Source organism: Anolis carolinensis, chromosome 1 (assembly GCF_035594765.1).
Source record: "Anolis carolinensis isolate JA03-04 chromosome 1, rAnoCar3.1.pri, whole genome shotgun sequence".
NCBI lineage: Eukaryota > Metazoa > Chordata > Lepidosauria > Squamata > Dactyloidae > Anolis > Anolis carolinensis.
Genome location: NC_085841.1, coordinates 106,627,405 through 106,652,820, shown reverse-complemented (window position 1 = coordinate 106,652,820; position 25,416 = coordinate 106,627,405). Strand labels below are relative to the sequence as shown.

The window sequence follows — 25,416 nt, the reverse complement described above, 5'->3', positions numbered from 1 at the left end:
CCAGGATCACAGGGTTGTTGTATGTCTTTCGGGCTGTGTGGCCATGTTCCAGAAGCATTCTCTCCTGACGTTTCGCCCACATCTATGGCAGGCACCCTCAGAGGTTGTGAGGTATGGAGAAAACTAAGCAATTTCTTGCAGCCAAAAGGACCTTCAAAACACCACAGGCTCATCGCATTTACAACCGCCTGGAACGCAACCTCTTGAGAGAGAGAATCCACACCATCCGTAAAGAACTCGCAAACACAGACAAAGAACTGCTGCACCTCCACATCAACATCAGCCAAAAGATGAATACCCAGGACTGGGATAAAATAGACAGCCTTACCTACAAGAAAATGGAGAAAGACATGGTTCTCCACACCAAGAGACAAAAACAAAAATTTGACAAATGCCGTAAGCAACAGCCAAAGCCAGAACTGGATAAATCACGGACCATCATCAACCTGACAGACAGACAACTCACTCACTATATTTGACCTTTCCTGAAAGGTCTACTGCTGGACTATATACTTTGCTTATTTTTAGTTGTCTCCTTTATTTCCTTAATAAAGATATTAGATTGTTTATTGGCCTTCGTGTCTGATTCCCAGTGCTCACGCTGCCCTGAGGTGTCACAATCTGTTCCAAAATCTTCCCATACTTAGGAATATAAATTCCTAAGTATCCATTCTAGAAAAAGGAGGAAATTTTGCAGTCACCACCACCAGGATCCCAGTAGAAAACATCATTGCCAATGTTGAATCAGCAATTTACCAGCTCCCTGAGGAAGAAGCAGAGGAGGTAAGAATGGAAACAGCAAGGATCCTGAGAAATGCAAAACTCCCCCCCAGCAACATAACGAGAAAAGAAAGACAGGCCATCAAAGATCTCAACTCAGATCCTGAAATCATCATTCTTCCAGCTGACAAGGGGAATGCCACAGTAATCATGGAAACAAAACAATACAAAGAAAAAATCAGACAACTTCTAGATCCCACAATTTACAAGAAACTGAAACAAGACCCCACTAACAAAATCACCAGAAAAACGAACACTCTAATCAAGAACTCCTCCATTAACTTTGACATACGCCAACAGCTGTGCAAATCAGAAGCCCTCCCACCCAGGCTTTACGGACTCCCCAAAATCCACAAGGACTCCATCCCACTCAGACCCATTGTAAGTGCCATTGGATCGCCGACTTACAACCTGGCAAAATTTCTGGCTACACAGCTACAAACCCACATTGGGCTCACTGCACATTATATCAAGGACTCTACACACTTTATAGAAAAGATCAGCAACCTCAATCTAAGCACCAAGGACATCCTGATCAGCTTTGATGTGGTGTCCCTTTTTACCAAAGTCCCAGTAGCTGACACCCTCACACTAATCAAACAAAACTTCCCAGAAGACATCACAGCCCTGTTTCACCATTGCCTCACCACTAGCTACTTTCAGTGGGACACTGGATTCTATGAACAGAAGGATGGAGTGGCCATGGGGAGCCCTCTCAGCCCAGTAGTAGCAAATTTCTATATGGAATACTTTGAAAAACAGGCCCTAGAAACAGCACCAAAAAAGCCAACTGTTTGGTTCAGATACGTAGATGACACCTTCACAATTTGGAGCCATGGAGAGGAAGAACTCAGCAAGTTCCTGGACCATCTTAACAGCCTCCACCCAAACATCCAATTCACCATGGAAAAAGAAAAGGAAGGAAAACTGCCATTTCTAGATGTTCTGGTCATCCGCAAACCCAATCAACAATTGGGCCACACAGTTTACAGAAAACCTACACATACAGATAGATACCTTCATAAAAACTCCAACCATCACCCAAGTCAAAAAAGGAGCACAATCAAAGCCCTGACAGACCGTGCACAAAGAATCTGCGAACCTCACCTCCTCCAAGGTGAACTCAACCACCTAAACTGGGCTCTACAGGCCAATGGATACTCCACCACAGACATCAGAAGAGCTGCAAGGCCAAGAACAAGCCATGAGAGTCAAGACAAAGATCCACCCAGAGGAAAGGTGTTCTTACCATACATCAAGGGAACTACTGACCGCATAGGGAAGCTGATGAAGAAGCACAACCTACAAACTATCTACAGACCCACGAAAAAAATCCAACAAATGCTACGGTCAGCGAAGGACAAGAGGGATCCTCTCTCTTCTGCAGGAGTCTACCGGATACCATGCAGCTGTGGACAAGTCTACATAGGGACCACCAAACGCAGCATTGCCCAAACAAGAGTCAAAGAACATGAAAGGCACTGCAGACTAATTCAACCAGAGAAATCAGCCATAGCAGAGCATTTGATGAACCAGCCTGGACACAGAATACTATTTGAGAACACAAAAATGCTGGACCATTCTAACAACTATCATGTCAGACTACACAGAGAAGCCATTGAAATCCACAAGCATGTGGACAACTTCAACAGAAAGGAAGAAACCATGAAAATGAACAAAATCTGGCTACCAGTATTAAAAAACTCAAAAATCAGAACAGTAAATAAAAAGCAATACTCTGAAAACAGAGGATTTCCAGACATGAATCAACCTAGGGCAGTTAACGACTCTAAACAAAGGATGCCCCAGAGGCAGGAAGAAGACAGCAGATAAGCTTTTCAATGCTAATTAAAGTGATTAACTACACAACATTCACACTGACCTCTCTCACCCTAGACTTTCCACAGATATATATTAACCTCTTTGCTTAGTTTTCTCCATACCTCACAACCTCTGAGGATGCCTGCCATAGATGTGGGCGAAACGTCAGGAGAGAATGCTTCTGGAACATGGCCACACAGCCCGAAAGACATACAACAACCCTACTTCTGGTCAGTCGTAAGGCCGAACAGGGTACAGGGTTACAGCCTGTGCTGGATGGGGTTACGCTCCCCCCTGAAGACACAGGTTCATAGCTTGGGAGTGATCCTAGATTTATCGTTGAGCCTGAAACCCCAGGTCTCGGTGGTGATTAGAGGATCTTTTAAAACTTGTGCGCCAGTTGCACCAGTACCTTGGGAAGTCTGACTTAGCCATGGTGGTCCACACTCTTGTTACATCCTGAATAGATTACTGCAATGCACTCTATGTGGGGCTGCCTTTGAAGACTGTTCAGAAGCTTCAAATAATCCAATGGGTGGCAGCCAGATTGCCCACCTGCGCGGCGTACAGGGAGCATACCACCCTCCTGTTATGTCAGCTCCACTGGCTGCTCATCTGCTACTGAGCACAATTCAAAGTGCTGGCTTTAGCCTATGAAGCCCTAAACAGTTCTGGCCCAGTTTACCTGTCCAAACGTATCTCCCTCTATGTCCCAACTTTGAGGTTAAGATCACTGGGGGAGGCCCTGTTCTCGATCCCATCACCCTCACAAACGGGATTGGTGGGGATGAGAGACAAGGCCTTCTCAGTGATGGCTCCTTGTCTCTGGAACTCCCTCCCCAATGAAATCAGAACAGCCCCTTCCATCCTGTCTTTCAGGAAAAAACTCAAGACATGGTTTTGGGACCAAGCATTCGAGCAGTAACTGTAGCACTGCAATAACTGAGTATGTTTAAAGTGATTGACTAATGGACTGATCCTGGACTATGAGTTTGAACTTGCATGATTTTAACTGCTGTTTTAATAATTTATTTTTATTTTTAATATTTGCTTTTAATTGGCGTGTGGCAATCAGAGTATAACGAATCAGACCGAACACGGCTAGGCTCCTATCTTAGGGCATATGCCGCGGCAATCAAAGCCGCAAGGAGAGTCCACCTTGCGACCAACATTGCGTCCACACAGAACCGTCCAGCAGCGCTGTTCCATGTCATCAGAGGGTTGTTAACTCCCACCAATCAAGGTGGGAGCCCTGATAACTCGGCAGCCCGCTGTGAAGCATTTGCTCGGTTCTTTGCGGACAAAGTCGCTCTGATCCGTTCCGACTTTGACACCATATTAATGGCAGTCTCTGAGGATTTATTGAGTGCACCTGCTTGTCCAGTTTTGTTGGATTCATTTTAATTGGTTGAGCTCGAGGATGTGGACAAGATCCTTGGAGAGGCGAGACCGACCACATGCATCCTAGACCCCTGCCCATCCTGGCTGGTGAGAGAAGCCAGAGGGGGTTTGGCCGAGTGGGTGAAGATGGTGGTGAATGCCTCCCTCCGGGAGGGTAAGTTTCCAGTGAGCCTAAAAATGGCTGTGATCAAGCCGCTGTTGAAAAAGCCATCACTGGATCCCACTCAATTTGGAAACTTTCAGCCTATCTCCAATCTCCCCTATTTGGGCAAGGTTTTGGAACATGTGGTTGCCTCGCAGCTCCAGGGATTCTTGGTTGACACTGATTTTTTAGACCCGGCACAGTCTGGCTTCAGGCCGGGGCATGGTACCGAGACAGCCTTTGTTGCCTTAGTCGATGATCTGCGCCGGGAACTGGACAGGGGGAGTGTGTCCCTGCTGGTTCTGCTGGACCTCTCAGCGGCCTTCGATACCGTCAATCACGGTATCCTTCTGGGACGCCTCGCGGGAATGGGACTTGGAGGTACTGTTTTACAGTGGCTCCACTCATTCCTGGAGGGTCTGTCCCAGATGGTGTCATTGGGGGACGCCTGCTCGGCCCCACAACCATTGACTTGTGGGGTCCCGCAGGGCTCTGTGTTGTCTCCCATGTTGTTTAACATCTACATGAAGCTCTGTCACTCCTTCCCACCTGTCACTAAGGAGGCTGTTCAGGTCCTGAACCAGTGCTTGGCCGCTGTGTCGGACTGGATGAGGGCCAACAAATTGAAATTGAATCCAGACAAGACAGAGGTCCTCCTGGTCAGTCAGAAGGCCGAACAGGATATAGGGTTACAGCCTGTGCTGGATGGGATCACACACCCCCTGAAGGTGCAGGTTCACAGTCTGGGGGTGATCCTAGACTCATCGTTGAGCCTGGAGCCCCAGGTCTCAGCGTGGCTAGGGGAGCCTTCGCACAGTTAAAACTTGTGCGCCAGCTGTGACCGTACCTTGGGAAGCCGGACTTGGCCACGGTGGTCCATGCTCTCGTTATATCCCGTTTAGACTACTGCAACGCACTCTACGTGGGGCTGCCTTTGAAGACTGTTTGGAAGCTTCAATTAGTCCAATGGGAGGCTGCCAGGTTAATAACTGGGGCGGCGTACAGGGAGCGTACCACTCCTCTGTTATGCCAGCTCCACTGGCTGCCGACTAGCTACCGAGCACAATTCAAGGTGCTGGGTTTAGCCTATAAAGCTCTAAACGGTTCCAGCCCAGCTTATCTGTCCTAAAGTGTCTCCCGCTACGACCCACCTCGAAGCTTAAGATCATCAGATGAGGCCCTGCTCACGGTCCCGTCAGCCTCACAGGTGCAGCTGGCGGGGATGAGAGACAGGGCCTTTTCAGTAGTGGCTCCCTACTGTAGTGGCGCCTATGGAACGCCCTCCCCATTGAAGTCAGGCAGGCTCCCTCCCTCCTATCCTTCCGAAGGAAGGTTAAAACTTGGTTGTGGGGCCAGGCCTTCGAATAAGAATCAGCAGCATTAATTACTATTATGTATGCTGGAACTCAATTGACAGACCCAGTCTTTTAAACTTGAACACGCCTATCTGTATTTTATAATGCGTTTTATGAATGTTTTAGGTAAGTTAATTTTTAACTGATTTATAGTGTATTGTACAGGTTTTATATGTGTGTTTTATTGTAAGCCGCCCTGAGTCCCCTGTTGGGTGAGAAGGGCGAGATATAAATGTTGTAATAAATAAAATAAATAAAATAATTGTAATTGTTATTTTGGAATGTGTATGTTTGGTATTGAATTGCTGCCAGTTGTGAGGCTGCTCTGAGTTCCCTTTGGGGTGAGAAAGGCAGGGTACAAGTATGGGAAATAAATAAATAAATAAATAAATAAAGCCCATATGCTGTTTAACAAAGACATTCCACACACACATACACACACACTTGTACAATCATTCTGCTGTGATGCCCTACATAGTGTAAGTTCCCTTACCAAGGACCAACAATACCCAAGAAAGAGTTCTGTATTATGACTTTATTCCTAGTAACTTTTTGGTTTTCTTCTGATCGAATATGATTTTGTGAATCTACCCGAGTGGTGTCATGATTAAAGCAGTGCCCTGCTGACGTAGGTGCCATGATTAAATCTTCCAGTATGATTCTGTGTTCAAATTCCAGGGGAAGTTGAGCATAGAATTATGCAGGAAGACTTAGAAATTCCGGAGATAACCTTTTAATCACAGTCATGAATAATCAAATACGCAAAAGTAAAACGCCAGTGTGGAGGGGCAACTAAATAATCCACATGAACTATAATCTTAAGTAATGAAAAAAATCTGCTCCAAAAATTGTGCCAGAATGAGAATTAGAATCTTAACTTGACGAAGACTTTAGTTTTCTAATCTGCATAATGCAAGACCACACACACCCCAATTTGACAAAGACATTCAAAATCTCAGGTTTTCCTAACTATCAGTTTGTTGAGCAGCATTCATTCTGAGAAAAATACCATTTTTTCTTCTTTAAGCTTTTAATATTTAAGATATAAAATTTAGTGTATGGATATAAATTAGGCCGCATAAGTAAATTTGATCTGATAACTACTGAATTTTTTTAGCCAAATTAGTTTTCATGAACTGTAAGATTAAAACCATTAGACAAAACTATAAGACTTGCTTGCTTGAAAATGTCATATTTAAGTTTTGTTGTTCGTTGTTGCTAACGAGTAAGTACTCTTGAGAATCCCAAAGTTGCTCCTATTCAAATATAACCACCATGCTAGATTACATTTTAAAAAAGAAAAGAAAAACCAATGCAAATATACTGTATATATTCTTCCACTTTTCTTCCATTTCACCACTCCCACCCATTACATCCCACATTCAAACCTAGTTCTCTGCAAGGGATCATTCACCCCAGCAAACCCAGATGTTATTCTGAAATTTGTACAGTGAAATCAAAGATAATTAGACTTCAGAGTACCTTTCAATTGTAGTCTAGAAAAGGAATGTAGTTTAATGCATCATTTGCATTAAATATAAATACTGCTTTTTAAATGTTAAAGCACTTTTCATATTGGGGGAAACCATAAAAGAGTTTATACAGTAGTTTTACAGACGTGTGGAGTTCTTCGCACAAAAGGATTTTATGAGAAGCCATTAAATCTTGCAAAAGAAAATCAATAACCAGCTCTGGGGATTCCACTGTGTTTTGTGTTATTAATACAAGTAATGAAATATCTCTCATAAGTGGAATCCTGTTTGTTTTATGGATAGTCTGCTGCCATCATCATATTTGCACTGAGCAAATTAAAACGTCCTACATATAAAACATTGTTTTTAAACAAAACATTCTAGATCTCATTAACATCAAGATATACAGTTATTCTGCAATGACAAATGAGTAAAGCTGTAACACTGCAGCATTTAACAACTCTTCCTCTAAACCTCCAACTACTGTTTACCTGAAACCCCAATAAGGTAATGGTGTAATTTTGACATAATTTTACAAACTAGAGCATTATGATGGCACAGCAGTTGGCACACCACAGCCAAAGCCATTAACTTAGCCCCACAAAAGGTCCTGCTGTTATCAGCCCTAGGCTACTAGATATTCTATACCTGTCTCTCACAAAAATTATTGACAAGTCTAGGAACAATAATTGCTCCATTCACTAAGAACCATTCACAGTGGCTCTCAGCATCTAGACAAATTCACAACATGCAATGCCCTATAAAAAAGCCACTGAGAAAGATTTCTGCTTTCAAGTGGTTTTAGACAGCCCCCAATAATTAATTTACTGTAAATATTCAATACTGTCAACAAAAAACAGCACGAGAAAAAAAATGTATGAAGCATAGTTTAGGAGTATCATACCACAGAAATTCCTCTTTTTTTGTAATGAAGGTATAAGGACCTTTTTTGATACTCAATTTGTAAAATTAACAAATTTAGGGTGATGACTAACATTTAGTTCCTAGTTCTAAAAGGATATTTTGGGAAGGAGGCATTATGTTTTTTTAAGCCCTATAAATAGTAACATCAGAAGCAATTAGTGTCACTCTTCCAAACATAACAGCTAATGCGAACAGACTGATATTAACGAAACTGCAGACCTCATCTTACATTTTTCTCAATTTTCTGTTTCTAAAGATTGAGGTTTTTTTACCATAGCAAAATTACTGATTAGGGAATGACATTTTGATAACAGATGTTAATTATTAACCTTTTATGTTTTCCCTTTCAAAATGACAGCACTTAATACTGATATACAGAGATTTCCGGGGAAATAAAACGCGAAGGACAATGACTAGAGTGCAGATAGTGAAAAACTTGACTTTTATGCGACAAGTCACAGTATAGAGGGCACCTTGGTTCCTTTAAGGTGGCAATGTGTGCAGCAAAGAATGCTTTCTTCTCTGAACACATTGCATCTCCAGATTAATGTCCAGCTGAGCTGTTCCGAGTTCACTGTGATGCCTTTAACGACCATTTCACAGATAAAATTTCTCGCATAAGAACCGACTTAAACACTGTCATTGGAGCAGAGGTCAATGATGAGATGTCCAGCAACTCTGAAAATGGAATTACACTGGATCAATTACAATTGGTGAGTACTGCTGACTTGGACAGGCTGCTGGGGCATGTAAGGAGGACTACCTACTTTCTTGATACCTGTCCCTCTTAGATGGTCATCCAGGAAGGAGATGCAAATCAATCTCAAATACAACAAATTATTAATGCATCTCTCAGGGAGGGGCATTTTCCACCCTGTTTAAAAGAAGCATTAGTTAGACCACTGCTGAAAAAGCCTTCCCTGGATTCCCTGGACCTTAATGATTACAGATTGCCTCTAACCTTCCTTTTTTTGGGCAAAGTAAGTGAGAAGGCAGTTGCACTCCAATTCCAGGCAGCTTTGGATGACACACATGTCCTTGACCCATTTCAAACTGGCTTCAGAGCAGGATATGGAGTTGAGACCCCTATGGCTGCTTTAGTGAATGATTTCTGTCTCAACACTGACAGGAGAAGCACATCTCTCAGCAGCTTTCGATACTATCGACCATGATATCCTTCTGGAACGTCTAGAGGGCCTGGGAATTGGAAGCACTGTGTTGCAATTGTTCTGGCTGTACCTCTCAGACAGGTTTCAGATGGTGCTTCTTGGGGATAGCTGATCTCAAAAACAGAGCTGTTATTTGGCATCCCACAAGGGGCCATTCTATCTCCAATGTTTTTTAAGATTTATATTTAAACCCTGGGAGAGATCATCCATAGGCATGGGGTGGGGTGTTATCAGTATGTTGATGATATTTCTCCATGCCTTCAAAAACAGTATCAGCTAAAGAAAGCATGCCTCCTCTAAATGAATACCTGGAAGCAGTGATGGTCTAGATGAGGATAAACAAAGTGAGACAGAATCCAGATAAGACAGAGGTGCTTGCCATCAAGAATCCTAACCTAGGAATGAAGATGTGTCAACCAGTTCTGGATGGACTGACACTACCCCCAAAAGACTGTGTACGCAGTTTGGGAGTGCTTTTGAATTTGTCTCTCAAAATGTCAGCCCAGGTAGATGTGACAATTCAAGAGTGCTTGGTACCAGCTTCGGCTAATAAGCCAGCTGCAACCCTTCTTAGAATTTTTATTTATTTATTTTGTTTCAAAAGCATTGCATAATAAATAAGTTTAAAAGCGATAAAATAAAGGAATCACAAACAGCTAAATAGTTTTAGACCAAAAGCGGGCAACAGCAATCGCATTTTCCGTAACTTTAAACAACTCCTCCTCCGTGCATGAGGCAGGGCATTGTGGGGAAGCATACATATGAGGAGTTGTTTGTTCAGCTCCACAGTCACACAAGGTGGAGGATTGCTCCAGGTAGTGCCATCTTGCCAGGTTGTCTTTTGATCTGCCCACTCCGCTTCTCAGTCTATTTAGGGACTTCCAAGTTGCCCATTCTTGGTTTGGCCCTGGAGGAAGACCCTCATGGGGGGCATCCAGTTGGGATTTCCTGGTTTAGCTGCCCAGAGGGACACCCTTGCTGTTGCTGGGGGGACATCAAGAGGAGTGGTGGTTCTCATGAAGCTCTTCCTTGACCTGAGTCTACTGGGAGGAAGCTGATAGTCATGCAGTGGGTGGCTTTCACAATGCTCGACCTTGTTTCTCTCACAATTAGCAGCAACTTCCCATTGCACATCAGGAGGGGCAATGCCATTCTCTTAGAATTTAAAGACTTAAAGATGATGGTGCATGCACTGGTATCCTCAAGGCTGGACTTCTGCAATGCGCTATACATTGGGTTACCTTTGTACTAAGTTCAGAAACTCCAATTAGTTCAAAACATGGCAGCCAGATTGGTTTCAGGAACATTTAGGAGTGAGCATATTACACCCATATTAAAATAACTGTACTGGCTACCAATTAGTTTCCAGGCAAAATACAAAGTGGTGGTATTGACCTTTAAAACCCTACATGGTTTGGGTCCAGGTTAACTACAGGATTGACTTCTCCTACACAATCTGCCCTTTATGTCACTGAGGTCCTCTGAGGGACATCTACTCCAACCAGCGAGAATCTGACTGGCTACGGTCACCCAGAGGACCTTTTCATTGGCTGCCTCATGATTGTGAAATGACTTGCCGGAAGAGATCCGATAGCTAAACGAGAAGTTGGAATATAAAATGCAATTGAAAACCCATCTCTTCGGGCAGGCCTACCCAGTCAACTTTCCTGTGGTGGTGGTGTGTTTTCAGGTCACTTCCAACTTACAATCATTGGGTTTTCTTGGCAAAATTTGGGGGGGGGGTGTGTTATTTTTTCCTGCCTCTGAGGCTTAGAGATGTGACTTCCCCAGGGTCACCTGGTGCGTTACAACTGCTAATTCCGGATGCAAACCCTGGTCTCCAGAGTTGTAGTCCAACACTCAAACCACACTGGCTCTTTTATTTCATATACTTTGTGTTACATTAATTCCATAAGAAAGCTCTAAAAAAATTTCCAATTTAGCATTTAATTCTATGAAAGTGGGTAAGGCGAAGGAATACAAGAAGAGTTTTTCGGCCAAAGATTTGCTTAGCCTGCTTATACTGAATTCAAAATGAGACCTTTTCTGGGAAGAGTGGTTGCTATACAACAAGAGCATTTCAATTTTGCAGCACTGCTGCTTGGATTAATAATGGCAAGGATGAAGGAACTCATATTGTTCACCTGCAGGTGACACTGTTGGACTAGTTCATGCAAACACAAAGGCAGCAAGCTGTAAATATTTCTTCTCAGCATGCTCAACTGTTTCAGATCAATGATAGATCCAAAACACAATTATTTTTCTTATGCTTCTGTGTTAGCCATTTACAGTTGTACTGCAAAGTCCAGCATAGTGATGAATTTAACTATTTCATATTTTTAGCTGCACCAAAGTGTAATCTACTCAGGATAAATAGAAAAATGTGAAGACAGTGTACACTAAAAATAGGTTTTCTCCAAAAAGTCTATTTCTTTGAATTAATACTTCTGTACAGACTTGGGTTTTTTTTTTTTTATTTATTTTTTTAAACCTCAACAAACTGGATCTACAGTGCCCAATAATGCAGTCTGAACTGCAATATAATCGTAGACCACATGTGCCAAACTCATGGCTTGCAGGTCAAATCTGGCCAACCATGTCATTTTATGTGATCCTCCAGATGCTGGACTACAACTCCTATATTTCTTATCATTAGACATCAAGACTAGAGCTGATGGGAGTTGTGATACAGTAACATCTGGAAAACTGGAGTTTGCTCTATCCAGTCAGGATAGCGGGGGTTGAATTTAGATAACAAAGGTTGTGGATATATCTGTCATTAAAATGTCCTTTGAACTTTCCCCAACCTCAGAGCCACAAGTGTTGCTGCATTGCAATTCCCATTATCCTCAGTCCACAATGCGGATAATCAAAAGTAATGGGAGTGGTCAATAACATCTGGGGACCTAAACTGGGTAAAAACTAAAGAGCATCAACCTCCTGATCCTTTGTATCCACTGATTACATGGATCCAATGGATCCAATGGCCCTCTGAAGGCAACCACAAGGGTGATATAGTCTTCAATAAAAATGAATTTGACACTCCTAGTGTAGACCAACATAATGCAATTCAAACTACATTATATGGATCTACACTCACCATATAATGTAGCGTAGATCTGCAGAATGGCAGGTTATTATAGTGCCAGCAGTATTCTAGTACCAGAGTGCTTGAACTCTTTAGTGGGTTCCCAGAAGTTGCACTCTTGCGGGTTCCCAGAAGTTTCCAAATGTACCTCCAATACAAAAAATATAAAAAGTTGCCCATCTCTGGCATAGGCATTTTCTGCTTAAGACACATCCAAGATTTTATTTCTGCAATTTCTATAGCATTTACACACATGGAAGTGACATAAAAGCATCTCTGTTAGAAGCTATTTTGGGGTGGGCAAGGGAGTAGATTTCCCAACATGGAGTTCCACCTGGAAGACCAAATTACAATGAAGTGGGAAGTAACACTTTGTTCTGGGGCATATAAATCACTCCACTATAAAGAAAAATCCATAAGAGGATAACTCAGTGTGAGACAAGGAAGACTTCGGATTACAGAAATGATTGCATATGAAAAGAAAATTCAGCTCCCTGAAGGGAGCTATACATTTTTGTAAGTAGCTCCAACCCTGAACACCACTGTCAACCTTTGAGCACATTGTGCTACATCTGAAGAAGAGAGGCAGACATTCTTATACTTCCATTTGTATTTCATTTAAGGGAGGAAAGAATCTAGTTTTAAATAGGGCATACCTTTATGCCTTGTGAATAAAAGAAATTGGTTTTTAGCATAGCCGCCACTGAGAAACACTGGGAGAGATTTCCCAGCAAAGAAAAGGAACAAGCCTTCCTCTTTATTAGTAACAGACTCTTGATGTCTTCTGGTATTGTTACAGATCCCTGGGCAAATGTCGATCAAAAGCAAATATTCTGATCCCAAAGCGCTGCAGGTGTGCAAAATGTTCAGCATTACATTTCTCTCCATCTAGTTATGATGGTGAAAAAAAAATTACAAGTATTGTTGCAGTTGGCTTTTCTTTTCAAATATAACACTTTTAATAGGGTACTTTTCCTGCTAATGTCAGAGTCTGCATTTTACTGTAACCTTACTTGCCTTTAGAAAGCCTGCTCTTCAAAATCATAGCAACACACTCTCTTTGCTTCCAGCTGCTGCCATTTCTGGTTAAAAGTCTTTATTCCGAAAAGTCTAGCAGCTTGAAAAATCAGCTAGCATTAAAACACATTAGACAAAACAAATGCCTGAGTTACCAATTGCTTTCTCCTCACTGTGACAACACCACAGCTCATAGAATTGCCATATCCTGACTTTTGGGGAAGCGGATAACCTATGTGGTGTCATGTGCTATGTGTTCATCTGGCACGAGGGTGAAAATAAACCTTTTGTTCCTTTGCATCACACATTAAAGGGTAGCTTTGCCCATTTCCCATTCATATGTGAATAGCACTGGCTTTTCCTCTCCATTCCAGCATTAAAAAGACATTCAAGCAGGCGAGATAGAAAATTGATAAGGGAATTATAATATGCATCTTAAAGACAGAGGTGAGTCATGGGAGACACATGTACATTGTTGTCTCTGCTGCTTTTAATGTGAAAAAGGTAGCAATTTAAGACTTCTAGAAACAGCAGGGATCAAAAGTTGGGAGGGCTCATATATAGTTATTCGATATACAGATAAAATGTTAAACTGAAAGGAATACTTCAAAATAAAAGATCTTTCCTCAACATTAAGTTATTATACATGCTTGACAATGAAAATGATGGTTATATTTCAAGAAAAGTATCTATGTTAATCTCCTGTATCTTTTGCCATAATAGGTTTATTTTTAAGGCCATATTATTGCTGCAATTAATATGTAACTGAAATATGCTGATGATAACGTAGTATGTACTCATTCAGAGGAAGACCTACGAGCAACGTTAAACACCTTTGCAGAAACATATGAAAAGCTTGGCCTCTCACTGAAAACTAAAGCACTCTATCAGAAGGCACCAATCCCTTTGCAATGTCAGCAATAAAGCTTAATGGTGTAACACTAGAACATGTTGACCATTTCTGCTACCGAGGTAGCCACCTTTCTACAAAAGTTTACATCAGTGCTGAAATACAACACCATCTGAGCTCTGTGAGCTTCATTCATTTTTTGTGTTCGAGGATCTGGACATTCGTAGAGATATCAAGATGCGTGTTTATAAAGCTATTGTCTGCTCAACTCTGTTGTATGCCAGCAAAGGATGAATGTCATTCATGAGTTTTGGAACAATTCCATCAGTATTGCCTTTGAAAAATCCTGCAAATATCTTGGGAAGACAAGCGGACAAATGTCAGCATTCTGGAAGCAGCGCAGGTTACCTGGGCTGAAGCAACAATCATCTGCCATCAACTTCACTGGACTGGCCATGTTGTCCGAATGCCCAAACACTGTCTCCCAACACAATTACTTTACTCTCCACTCAGGAATGGAAAATGGAATGTCGCTGGACATCAAAAAAGATTTAAAGATGGGCTTAAAACTAACCTAGATAATGTGGAATAAACACCGAGAACTGGGAATCCCTGGCCCCTTGAGCACTCTAACTGGAGATCAGCTGTTACCAATAGTGCTATGGATTTTGAAGAGGCATGAATAGATAGAAAAAGGGAGAAACATGCCAAGAGGATAGCATGTCAAGCAAACCCTTGTCAGGATCGCCTTCCATTTGGAAATCTATGTCCTCACTGTGAAAGTCTATGCAGACCCAGAATAAGTTTCTAGGACCCATTGTCAAATCTCTACCCTTGGAAGACAATCATACAATTGGCCATGAGTCTATGATGACTGTGAGAAACCAGGAGTAAATTAGCAACATATCAAAATGTTCAAGCAGTCACACAAAAACAAAAACAAATAAACACAAGCATTTCAACCAACAGCAACCAAGTATTCAATTTTGAAAAGAAGTAAACAAAGAGAAACAATTTATAAATTTGCATGACATCCAGTTTTTATTATGATAGACTATTAAAGATTCTACTCTTATCTCAGTTTCACAGTCTACCACACTGGAATGTTCAACTATCAATTATTTAGTTACTATCTAAGAACCTAGGATTTGTGACTTTTTCTATCTGTCTATCGTAAGCCCATTCAGATAGTTTGTGGGTCCACTGGGAATTTCTCCTGGAGCAACTATCAATGCTATCTTTCAGATGATGATGATGATGATGATGATGATGATGATGATGATGATGATACTCTGTTACCATTATAGATTTTATTGCTTATGATAGATGTTTTGGATAGTCCTGTCTTGTATGGAGAAGTTTCTAATACTAGACATAACTTATTGTGCTACTTGAGACACAGTATGATTCTTCAAGAATGAGAAAAACTAAACTTACTCTGATTTAGGGCATGATTCTACTGATCACACATGTCCCAAGCTGGAAACCTTGAAACTCTGTGTTTCAGCTTATTTGAATATATTATATAATGAAATTGCATTAGCATATAAAGACACCACAGAGCTTTTGAAATAACTTCAGAACTGCACAGTTCCATTTATACTTAAGAATGGGGGAAGTATTTTTCCTTCTTCTATTAGGAATTATTGGGAATTAAAACTACCATGGCACATGTTTTTGAAGTCTATCAGCTGACAAAACCTATCAGGCTGTTCATCTACAAAACAGAAAGCCCTGATGCCACCATGAGCACTACTTGCCCTAGTCAGCACTGACGCTCATACATTGTCTGCTTTGTCTTACTCCTACATTGCAAGGGCAATCAATCACTGAATTTTTCAGTTCTCATTCTGTTCAGCCCTCCAAGCTATTATCAAAGTGACAGGAACACTGCAAATAGAGAAGCGTCCACTTCAATGAAATAAACTAGGTGTATTTTTGGAAAATAGTAAACTAATGTGTATGAGCTGTGCTACTGACTCTCATTAAAGATTTACTGAGGTCTCCAACTCAGTTTATATGATACAATAACATAATAAACCACATCAACATCTGTCTCGTAAGTGTGCTTACTACAAATCTTGTTAAATCAGACATTAATGTTGCAATTGCCCAATCTTTACAGAAAACTTCTACAAATGAGCTTCTGGATGCTAATTCACCTACCGAACTTTCCTAACATTTGTAAGAAAATACACAAACAGACTAAGTTTGAAGATTTCCTGTATGAATAAAAGGGCATAAGACGATCCATGTATTTTAAATCTTAGCTCATTTAATCAGATAACTCTTTAAACACATTTGTTGTGTTGTGTGCTGTGGGACACATTCTTTTTATACATGTGGGGTTGGTTGTTTTTATAAATCAAACCCCTTAAAACTGGTTCCAAAGGTTTCTGGATCAAATAAAAAAAAATTAAAACAGCACATTTGGGATTCTCATCGCACTATATGTACATTGCACTGTCGCAATTCTTACAACAACCCACCAGGTAAAACTGTATTCTTATCTCCATAGTACATGTGGAGATTAAAGGTGAGAGACTATGGGCATATATGCATACTAGGCTTGCTCAAATAATTCGATTTCCCCGTTACCCGTTATTAATTCGTTATTTTCGTTTGTTTTGAAGCAATATACGGCCTTGATTGTCCACACGTCTGGATATCGCGGTTTCGAATCGCGAGAGGCCGTTTTTTCTTATTTTTTCGTTAGGAAAAAAAAGCTTTTGCAAATCACCCAAACTCCCACCATTCAGGCCCTTTCCTTTTGCCCCTCAGCAAAAGGGGCGTCACGGGCTCAGCCAATGGGAGGGGGCGAGGGGGAAGGAGGCCGAGGAGGAGGAGGAAGACGGAGGGGGGAAATGGCCGCCGCCGCCGCCTCGCCTCAGCTCAGGCCTGGTGTCTCTCTGTGAGGCGAGAAGGCGGCGGATGGAGCCGGGAATGGAGAGACCGAGAGAGACAGAGAGGGGCCCGGCAGTGAGGTTTTGACGTCTGTGCGAAGCTAGGCAAGTGGGGTTTATATATCTGTGGAAGGTCCAGGGTGGGAGAAAGAACTCTTGTCTGTGGGAGGCAAGTGTGAATGTTGCAATTGGTCACCTTGATTAGCATTGAATAGCCTTGCAGCTTCAAAGCCTGGCTGCTTCCTACCTGGGGGAATCCTTTGTTGGGAGGTATTAGCTGGCCCTGATTGTTTCCTGTCTGGAATTCCCATTTTCTGGGTGTTGTTCTTTTACTGTCCTGATTTTAGCTTTTCTGTAGCTAAAAATGCATATAAAATTGATTCTATAGGGAGGATAAATGATTGGATTTCAACTCCTACAGCTTGGCTTTCTCTGCCAATAATGGTACCCATCTTGGATATTGCAAGGGATTTATTATTATTATTATTATTATTATTATTATTATTATTATTATTAGACCTTGCTCCCAGGAAGGTGCCTTCGCTGTGGCTCCCAACTTATCTATCTATCTACCTTTCCACATATTCTCCACATTGTGTGTATGTGTATGTATATTATATATACATGAGCCCCGATGGCGAAGTGTGTTAAAGCACTGAGCTGCTGAACTTGCAGACCGAAAGGTCCCAGGTTCAAATCCCGGGAGCAGAGTGAGTGCCCACTGTTAGCTCTAGCTTCTGCCAACCTAGCAGCTTGAAAACATGCCAATGTGAGTAGATCAATAGGTACCGCTCTGGCGGGAAGGTAATGGCACTCCATGTAGTCATGCCGGCCACATGACCTTGGAGGTGTCTATGGACAACACTGGCTCTTGGGCTTAGAAATGGAGATGAGCACCAACCCCCAGAGTCAGACATGACTGAACTTAACGTCAAGGGATACCTTTACCTTTACCTATACACACACACACACAAACACACACACACATATGCAGGGACTATATATATATACACAGTATATATCACACACACACCAATTTAACAAAGTTTCAGCCACAAAAACAAAGTTTCTGAAGTAGAACAATGACTTTCACAGTAAAGACAACCCAATTTAACAGGAAATAAGACTTTCAAACCAGGAACAGATTTCTGCAATTATTAAAAAATGGTTTATTATAAAAGCTATGAAAATTCGCCAAAAATCAGAGGATAAGGGAAACGTTCCAAATTTTGGTGAGCTATCAGTGTTAAATGTGTTCTACCACTGTACCAAGTTTGAAGAAGATCACTCAAAAAATGAGGGTGGGAGAGTCCTGTAAAGTCCTCTCCCTCTGTGCTGTTTTTGGGAATTGCGCATGCGTGTCCGCCATTAACGAATTAATTTTGAAGATAACGAATTTTCATTAATTTCGAATTTTTTGGGGGGCAAAATTCGGAAATACCTTCAGAAACGAAACGCTGCCCCCCTCTAGTTTTGAAACGAGTTTAGAATCAAATTTTTCGTGGATCGATCAAGCCTAATGCATACTATAATGCTGCTTGGAACTGGTTTTGCTATCTGGGTGATTAGATTGACAGGCCTAGAACTGGTTTGAGGCCAGTTGGATGATTACACTAACCACGGAATCTGGTCTCAAAGCACTCTGCAGTTTTGTTTTGTTTTTTCATTTTGGGGAGAAATATGCATCACTCTGGAGGTATGGGTGGGGGAGGGGTTAAAAAAAGGAGAAAACCGACAGGTCAGAGGTGTTCAATTGCTTTTTCCAGTGGAGCAATTAGCCCCCTGCAGCACAGCAATGTCCTCGGTGTGCTTTTTTGGCAGCTCCCATTCTGGAGCTTATAATGCACTTCAGCAAGGGCAGGTGTCTACAATGCTCTCCACATGTTTCAGAAATGATTTTGCCCTGGATCCAGAATGCAATGGTATCTGCTTCAGCACATTATCTGGATGAACCTTTGACTTTCCTGATACTTTTTAATGTGTGCATACAAGGAAATGCACACCACAGTATGCATTGGTGACATGTTTTGTAGCCACCACAATTTCAAGTTGTCTTGAAGCCATATAACATTGTTGGGAGTAGATGGAGCATATGGCTTCTCTAAGACCACCAATGAACTTGAAGATATTATTTAATTCAGAGATTCTCTAATTTGGAATGAGTCTCAGAGCCACCATATTATACAGACTGTCCTTAAAGCATTAGAGCTCGAGACCTATAGTGGGAAAAGTGGACTCACACATAGGACTCGTTCCTTCTGAGCTTCAACCAGTTCAAGTACCATTTGATTTTCTTGTTAGAAGGAGTGATAGAGAACACAATCAACTCTGGGGAAAGCTGACTGTGTTCTCTATCACTCCCTCTAACAAGAAAATCAAATGGGAGTGCTTCTACAAATGGACTCAAAAGAATGGACACTAGAACAGTGGTTCTCAACCTGTGGAAACTGTCTGGGATTTCTGGGAGTTGCAGGCCAAAATACCTGGGGACCCACAGGCTGAGAACCACTACACTAGAAGCATGGGAAAACTAAGCATTTATAGAAGTACCAAAAACAAAACAAACCCTTGACCCAAGATCCTTTACACTTTTAGAATATCATTAAAATATACCAGGAATTCATCTACACTGTAGAATTAATACAGTTTGACACCATTTTAACTGTTATGGCTGAAAGTTATGGGATCCCAGGATTAGTAGCTTAGTGAGGAACTACATGGGCTGGTGCAACAATTTGTGAACTCTGTGTTGATCCAACAGAATTCAAGTCTCAGCCTGTACAGTCCAGTTAGGGCTGGTAATATTTAATAGGACATTGGATCCACTTAGAAAAGAACAAGATAAAATTTCAGTTAATCTGTATTTAAGTCTGCATTTAAATTTGAATGCGGAACAGCCTGCTGAGACTGAGCAAGAAGAGTTGGCAAGAACCCCAAATAGGACAACTATCAGGACCTAAATACAGACTACAATATTTGTTGCAAACCTCATCTATTTTACCATGCAGCATCATCCCCTTTCTGAATAGAAATCAGGCATTTAAATGCAATAACCCTCAGACATTATTGCATTCTATAAAGAACATATGTAACCCATAGAGCATACACATTCATGCAGCCTTCCAAAAGCTAGGTTTAGATATGAAAGTCTAGCCATCTGGGTCTCTGCACAATTCAGTCAAAGTGGACAGTCAAAATTAATTTCAGTGAAGAATTGACTGTGTAGATGGTCTTTCATGATACACTAAAAATAATCAGCAAGGAGCACAATATTGGCCTATTTATTTATTTATTTATTTACAGCATTTATATTCCGCCCTTCTCACCCCGAAGGGGACTCAGAGCGGATCACATTACATATAGGCAAACATTCAATGCCTTTTAACATAGAACAAAGACAAGACAAACATAGGCTCCAAGCGGGCCTCGAACTCATGACCTCCTGGTCAGAGTGATTCATTGCAGCTGGTTGCAGCTGGCTTGCTCTCCAGCCTGCGCCACAGCCCAGGCCTACAGATTGTTTGATCAGCATCTGTCTAACAGGAAGGAGTCATCTTTTTATAGATTGCAGAGAGATAATAAAAGGGATACATTAATAGAGCAATGATCTTTTGGGCCAACATCATCCACTGCAATCTGGCCCAAATTTTCACCATCAGCTTTTGGAGGCTGTCCCATCATTTCGGCTTCCTCTCTGCTTCCTTTTGGATGAGCAATGAAGATGGTTTTTATTAAGTCAGGCCTTGATTTGGTTTTAATCATTTCTGGGCAGTATCTGTTCCAATTTGCTTGGATTAAGTAATCGTTTTAATGGATCTCCCTTTTAAATGAATTATTTTGCAAGGTGTTTTAAGATAAAAAAGTTCTAAACATAAAGTGAAACACAACATATTTGTACCTCAGACAAACTTCAGAATATGAAAAGAAAGGATTATTTATACACTATGCACACAGAATTAGGCTGTTTCCAGACACAGAAAACCCTAATTATAATCCTGTTAATATCACCACCATCTACCATAAATGAATACAGTAGAACCCCGGTAGTCCGAGTTAAACGGGCGGACCTCAACTCGGTCAACCGGATAACTCGGATTACCAGGCAGGACGGAGGCTGGATCAGGAGGCACTGCAAGCGCCTCCCGATCCAGCCCTCGTCCCAACCGCAGTGAGGCCTCTCCGTGGGGACGAAGGCTCGATCGGGAGGCGCTGCAAACGCCTCCCAATCCAGTCCTTGTCCCAACCGCGAGGAGGCCTCTCCGTGGGGACGAAGGCTGGATCCCCTTCCTTCAGCCGATGTTTGGAGAAAGCATCAGCTGAAAGAAGGGGCTCTCCCTCCTTTTGACCGAGGCTTGGAGCCAGGGAAGCAACTCCTGCTTCCCTGGCCCCAAGCCTCCGCCAAAGGGAGAAATCCCTTTCCTTCAGCCGGTGTTTGGAGAAACCATCGGCTGAAGGAAGGGGCTCTCCCTCCCTTTGACCGAGGCTTGGAGCCAGGGAAGCAACTCCCGCTTCCCTGGCTCCAAGCCTTCGCCAAAGGAAGAAAGCCCCTTCGTTCGGTGGGTGGGTGAACGGGAAGGGCCGCAAAAGCCCTCCCCGTTCACCCACCCACCCACCCGCCCGTGCCTCGGCTCCTTCGTCACACTGGGGCCGGCAACACCGGTGCCCGGCGTGGCGAAGGAGTCGGACGTGTGTGTTGCTAGGTAGATAGCAAGCTACCTAGCAACACGCACGGGGCGCTCGCCCCTTGGGAGGTGCCCCCTGCATGTTGCTAGGTAGCTTACTATCTACCTAGCAACACGCAGGGGCCACCTCCCAAGGGGCGAGCGCCCCGTGCACGTTGCTAGGTAGCTTGCTATCTATCTAGCAACACGCACGCCAGCGAGCAGGTGAACGGGGAGGGCCTTTGTGTTCACCTGCTCGGATTGCACGGAGGCTTGAATGAGCAGGGCTCAAATGAGCGGGGTTTTACTGTACATATAATTGACCATATAGCTCTTATGATTACATGCCATGCCAACACATGTCAACATCCCAAAAGCATGAATGTAAAGTGATTCTAATACAAACACATACCATTATTTACTTACATGTTGGAAAACTTCAACCACACACACATAAATGAAAGAAACAATTACATCACTATAACCCATTTTGTAAAGGTAAAGGTAAAGGTAAAGGTTTCCCCTGACGTTAAGTCTAGTCATGTCTGACTCTGGGGGTTGGTGCTCATCTCCATTTCTAAGCCGAAGAGCCGGCGTTGTCCATAGACACCTCCAAGGTCATGTGGCCAGCATTACTGCATGGAGCGCCATTACCTTCCCGGAGCGGTACCTATTGATCTACTCACATTGGCATGTTTTCGAACTGCTAGGTTGGCAGGAGCTGGAGCTAAGAACGGCCGCTCATACCGCTCCTGGGGTTTGAACCTGGGACCTTGGTCTCCAGCTCAGTGCTTTAATGCACTTCGCCACCAGGGCTCTTCTCAACCCATTTTGTAGATGGGTAAAATTAGTCAACATGCGGGTAACATTGCAAAATCAGCCTAAAGAGGAAATGTGCCAAGTAATACAACTTAAACAAATCAACACAATAAAATAATTAAAAGCTCAATAGTAAAACATTATCATATGAAAAATCAGTTCCTCTGAAAAGGGTGTGTAGAGAAGAGGATCACAAAAATATATTAATGTCTTACTTCATTTTCCTAGACTATGATCACCTGTCTGCATGAGGAAGAAAATAAGAAAAGGAGGATAAACAGACACACAAGATCTGGTGTCTTTCCCCATGGAGTTCTGAAGAAAACAGAATGAGATACTAACAAAGGTAGACCCTGAATTTTCCAGAGAAGGAGATGGGAAACAGTTGTGATGAGAAATATCTCCATTTCCAAATTTTCAACCCCAGAAAAGGTTCTTCCCCATATTTCAATGCAAGAATGGAAGTGTGAAGGAGATATGTTGTTGGTAAAACCCATTTCCTCCAAAATACACGAAATCAAGAAGTTTTAAGCTTCTTTTCTTCAAAGATAGACTTAGACTTTTTGCTTTGATAAGAAAACAAATGCAAGCAGAAAGAAACATAATAGAGATTTATAAAGTGATGAGAAATGGAGGAAAGTGCAGAAGAGAAAATATTTTAACAAAGGATTAAAGCACTTAGGATCAGTCAAATAAATTGACAATAAGATGAGAACTAAAAATGTATTTTTCTTTATGTGATACATATTTGATTTTCAGAATTCACTGCCTATTGAATAAAAGAAAAGACACTAGTTTGGATAAATTTTGGGAAATGATCTATCAAATTCAGAGTGAAGAAGTTTCTAAACAGCTTCTAGATAGGTAAGCTCAATGCTTAAAAATAGCATAACTGAGATAACAACAAACAAACAAGACACCTTCATGAATTTCCAGGAACGTTTGGTTGGGTGATAATAGTTCCAGACTGGCCAATTAGATTAAACTCATCAAGCAAGCAAGACAAAATTCTAATGATGATATATACTCCTAGAACATATCTACCTTCCCTGTTAAGCAGGACATCAGTGCCATGAAATCTCCTTTCACCAATCACCTGCCAATACTAGATCAGAAACTATAAATTCTCTATGCAACATACAAGAAGCATGTATGTTCTCAGTTCATAGAAGGCAATCACAATAGTGCTGACTACTGCCCTGCATCAGTGGCCAATTCAAGCACATTTTTTGCAGAAACATCAATATTTAAGTAGTGAACAAGGCATACTTTTGTTATTTTCTTACACTACAATTTGTGGGCCATATGTGCCCCCTGGGACTGTTGCATCATTGTAGTGAAGCATCTATTTATGTCTGCCGTATAGCATACCTGAGTCCTCAGAATTTCACTTTTCGACAACTGCATATCTCCAGTCAGCTCCTTTACTGTGATGCCTAGTGGGTCCAGACGCTTGCTGAAGTAATTTGTCATTTCAGCTGCCAAGGCCTTCATAGGAGCGACATAAACAATCTGCACAGAAAGAACACCAGTTTGATAAATGAGCAAACTGTACAAAACTGTGGATTTCACAGCAACTGATACAAATCACAATTTATTTTGAAATACGATCCCTAGCATTTATGGTAAGCAGGGGAGAGAGACCTTAAAAAGTAGTATATGGAAAGTAGCTACTTGTGTTAGATAAGGGTGTGGCTATTTTAAAAATAACACAAAAGAAAAGACTTTCTAATACATGCTTATCATTTGGAAAATTGCTTCCATATCAAAGCTAAATATATTTTAGAGGTATTCACATGGGTAATAAGATTTTCTGAACAGAGAAAAAAAATACTGCATTCCTGCAATGAAATAAATCAACAGGCTACAGCCTTAATCACCACAAGACTTGGGGAAAACACAATGTCCTTGAGAAATTCTTGAATCCATGCAAATATGCCGGATTCTGACACAATCTATCGTACAAGACATAAAGCAGTTCCTACCTTAAATTCATCCTTTTTGATAACTCCCTGTTGAACATGCTGCCGGATTTCATGTAGAACAGTTAACATAGCAATGTTAGTTTTCCCTGCCCCAGTAGGTGCACAGATTAGCATGTTCTCATTTGTATTGTAGGCGGTTTCAAAAACAATGGACTGGATTCGATTTAATCTTTTCATGCCTTGGAATGCAAGTTGTCCAATCTGCAAGGAAGGTCCACATAAGAAAAGATACACGTTTATAACTAAAATACCATATCAACTTCTGGTAGATAACAAAGGGAACATATATTTAGGGTGGGCAACTGTGGTGCTGCATTAGGTCCCAAGAAGATCTTGGAAGCATGCCCCCCACTGTATTTTCCCATACATTGCTATATAATACCCTGTAAGTATTGCATTTTAGCCATGTTTTAGGCCCCCCTGGGTGATTTTAGGCCCAAGAAAGATCTTTCTTAAGAACACATAATGATGAAGTTCACAAAAGGTCTCCCCTGAGTCTAAATTGCCCATTGAGGCAAATAGGTGGTGAATACCTCTCAGTATTTTGACCCCTGGGAAGCATGGAAACAATCCCTGGGGGCACATATGGCCCACAAGTTGCACTATAGCAATCCTGATATAGTTGGTCAATATAAATGGGGAAGGGGGTTACCTAACTGAAAAACATTAACTATTTTTTTTTCTGTTCTGACATTAACATTTCTATGGATTTTCTATTAATATTTTGAAAAAACAGAATTATTTACATTGACCAAAATCCATTACTGCAATGCTGTTGTTATGCCACCACAATGGAACACCCTTGCCCTACTAAGCAACCCAAACTATCTAAGGTGGTTTTTCTAGCCCTGCAGAGCAGATTTTTACAATATTTGAGAAGCAGAGATTGTCCCATCAAATCTTCTGCTTTCTCCAACAGAAGCTCAGCATTCAATTGTGAGTTATTTATCCTTTCTTTTCCATCAATTTGGCACTCTAAAGCCTCGATCTGTACGACCTTTTTCAGACAAGTTTCTACAATTATTTCCT

General features: G+C 41.7%; 1 protein-coding gene across 1 annotated transcript in view; it reads right to left on the bottom strand.

Annotated features, from left to right (window-relative positions):
- ascc3 (activating signal cointegrator 1 complex subunit 3) overlaps nt 1–25,416 on the bottom strand; it is a 370,189-nt gene that overhangs the window by 277,217 nt on the left and 67,556 nt on the right. Inside the window, exons 9-10 of the mRNA XM_003215509.4 lie at nt 24,388–24,588; nt 23,774–23,914 (exon numbers count right to left, since the gene is read on the bottom strand). Of these exons, the coding sequence (XP_003215557.2) occupies nt 23,774–23,914; nt 24,388–24,588 (342 nt within the window). The remainder of the gene's footprint in view (nt 1–23,773; nt 23,915–24,387; nt 24,589–25,416) is intronic.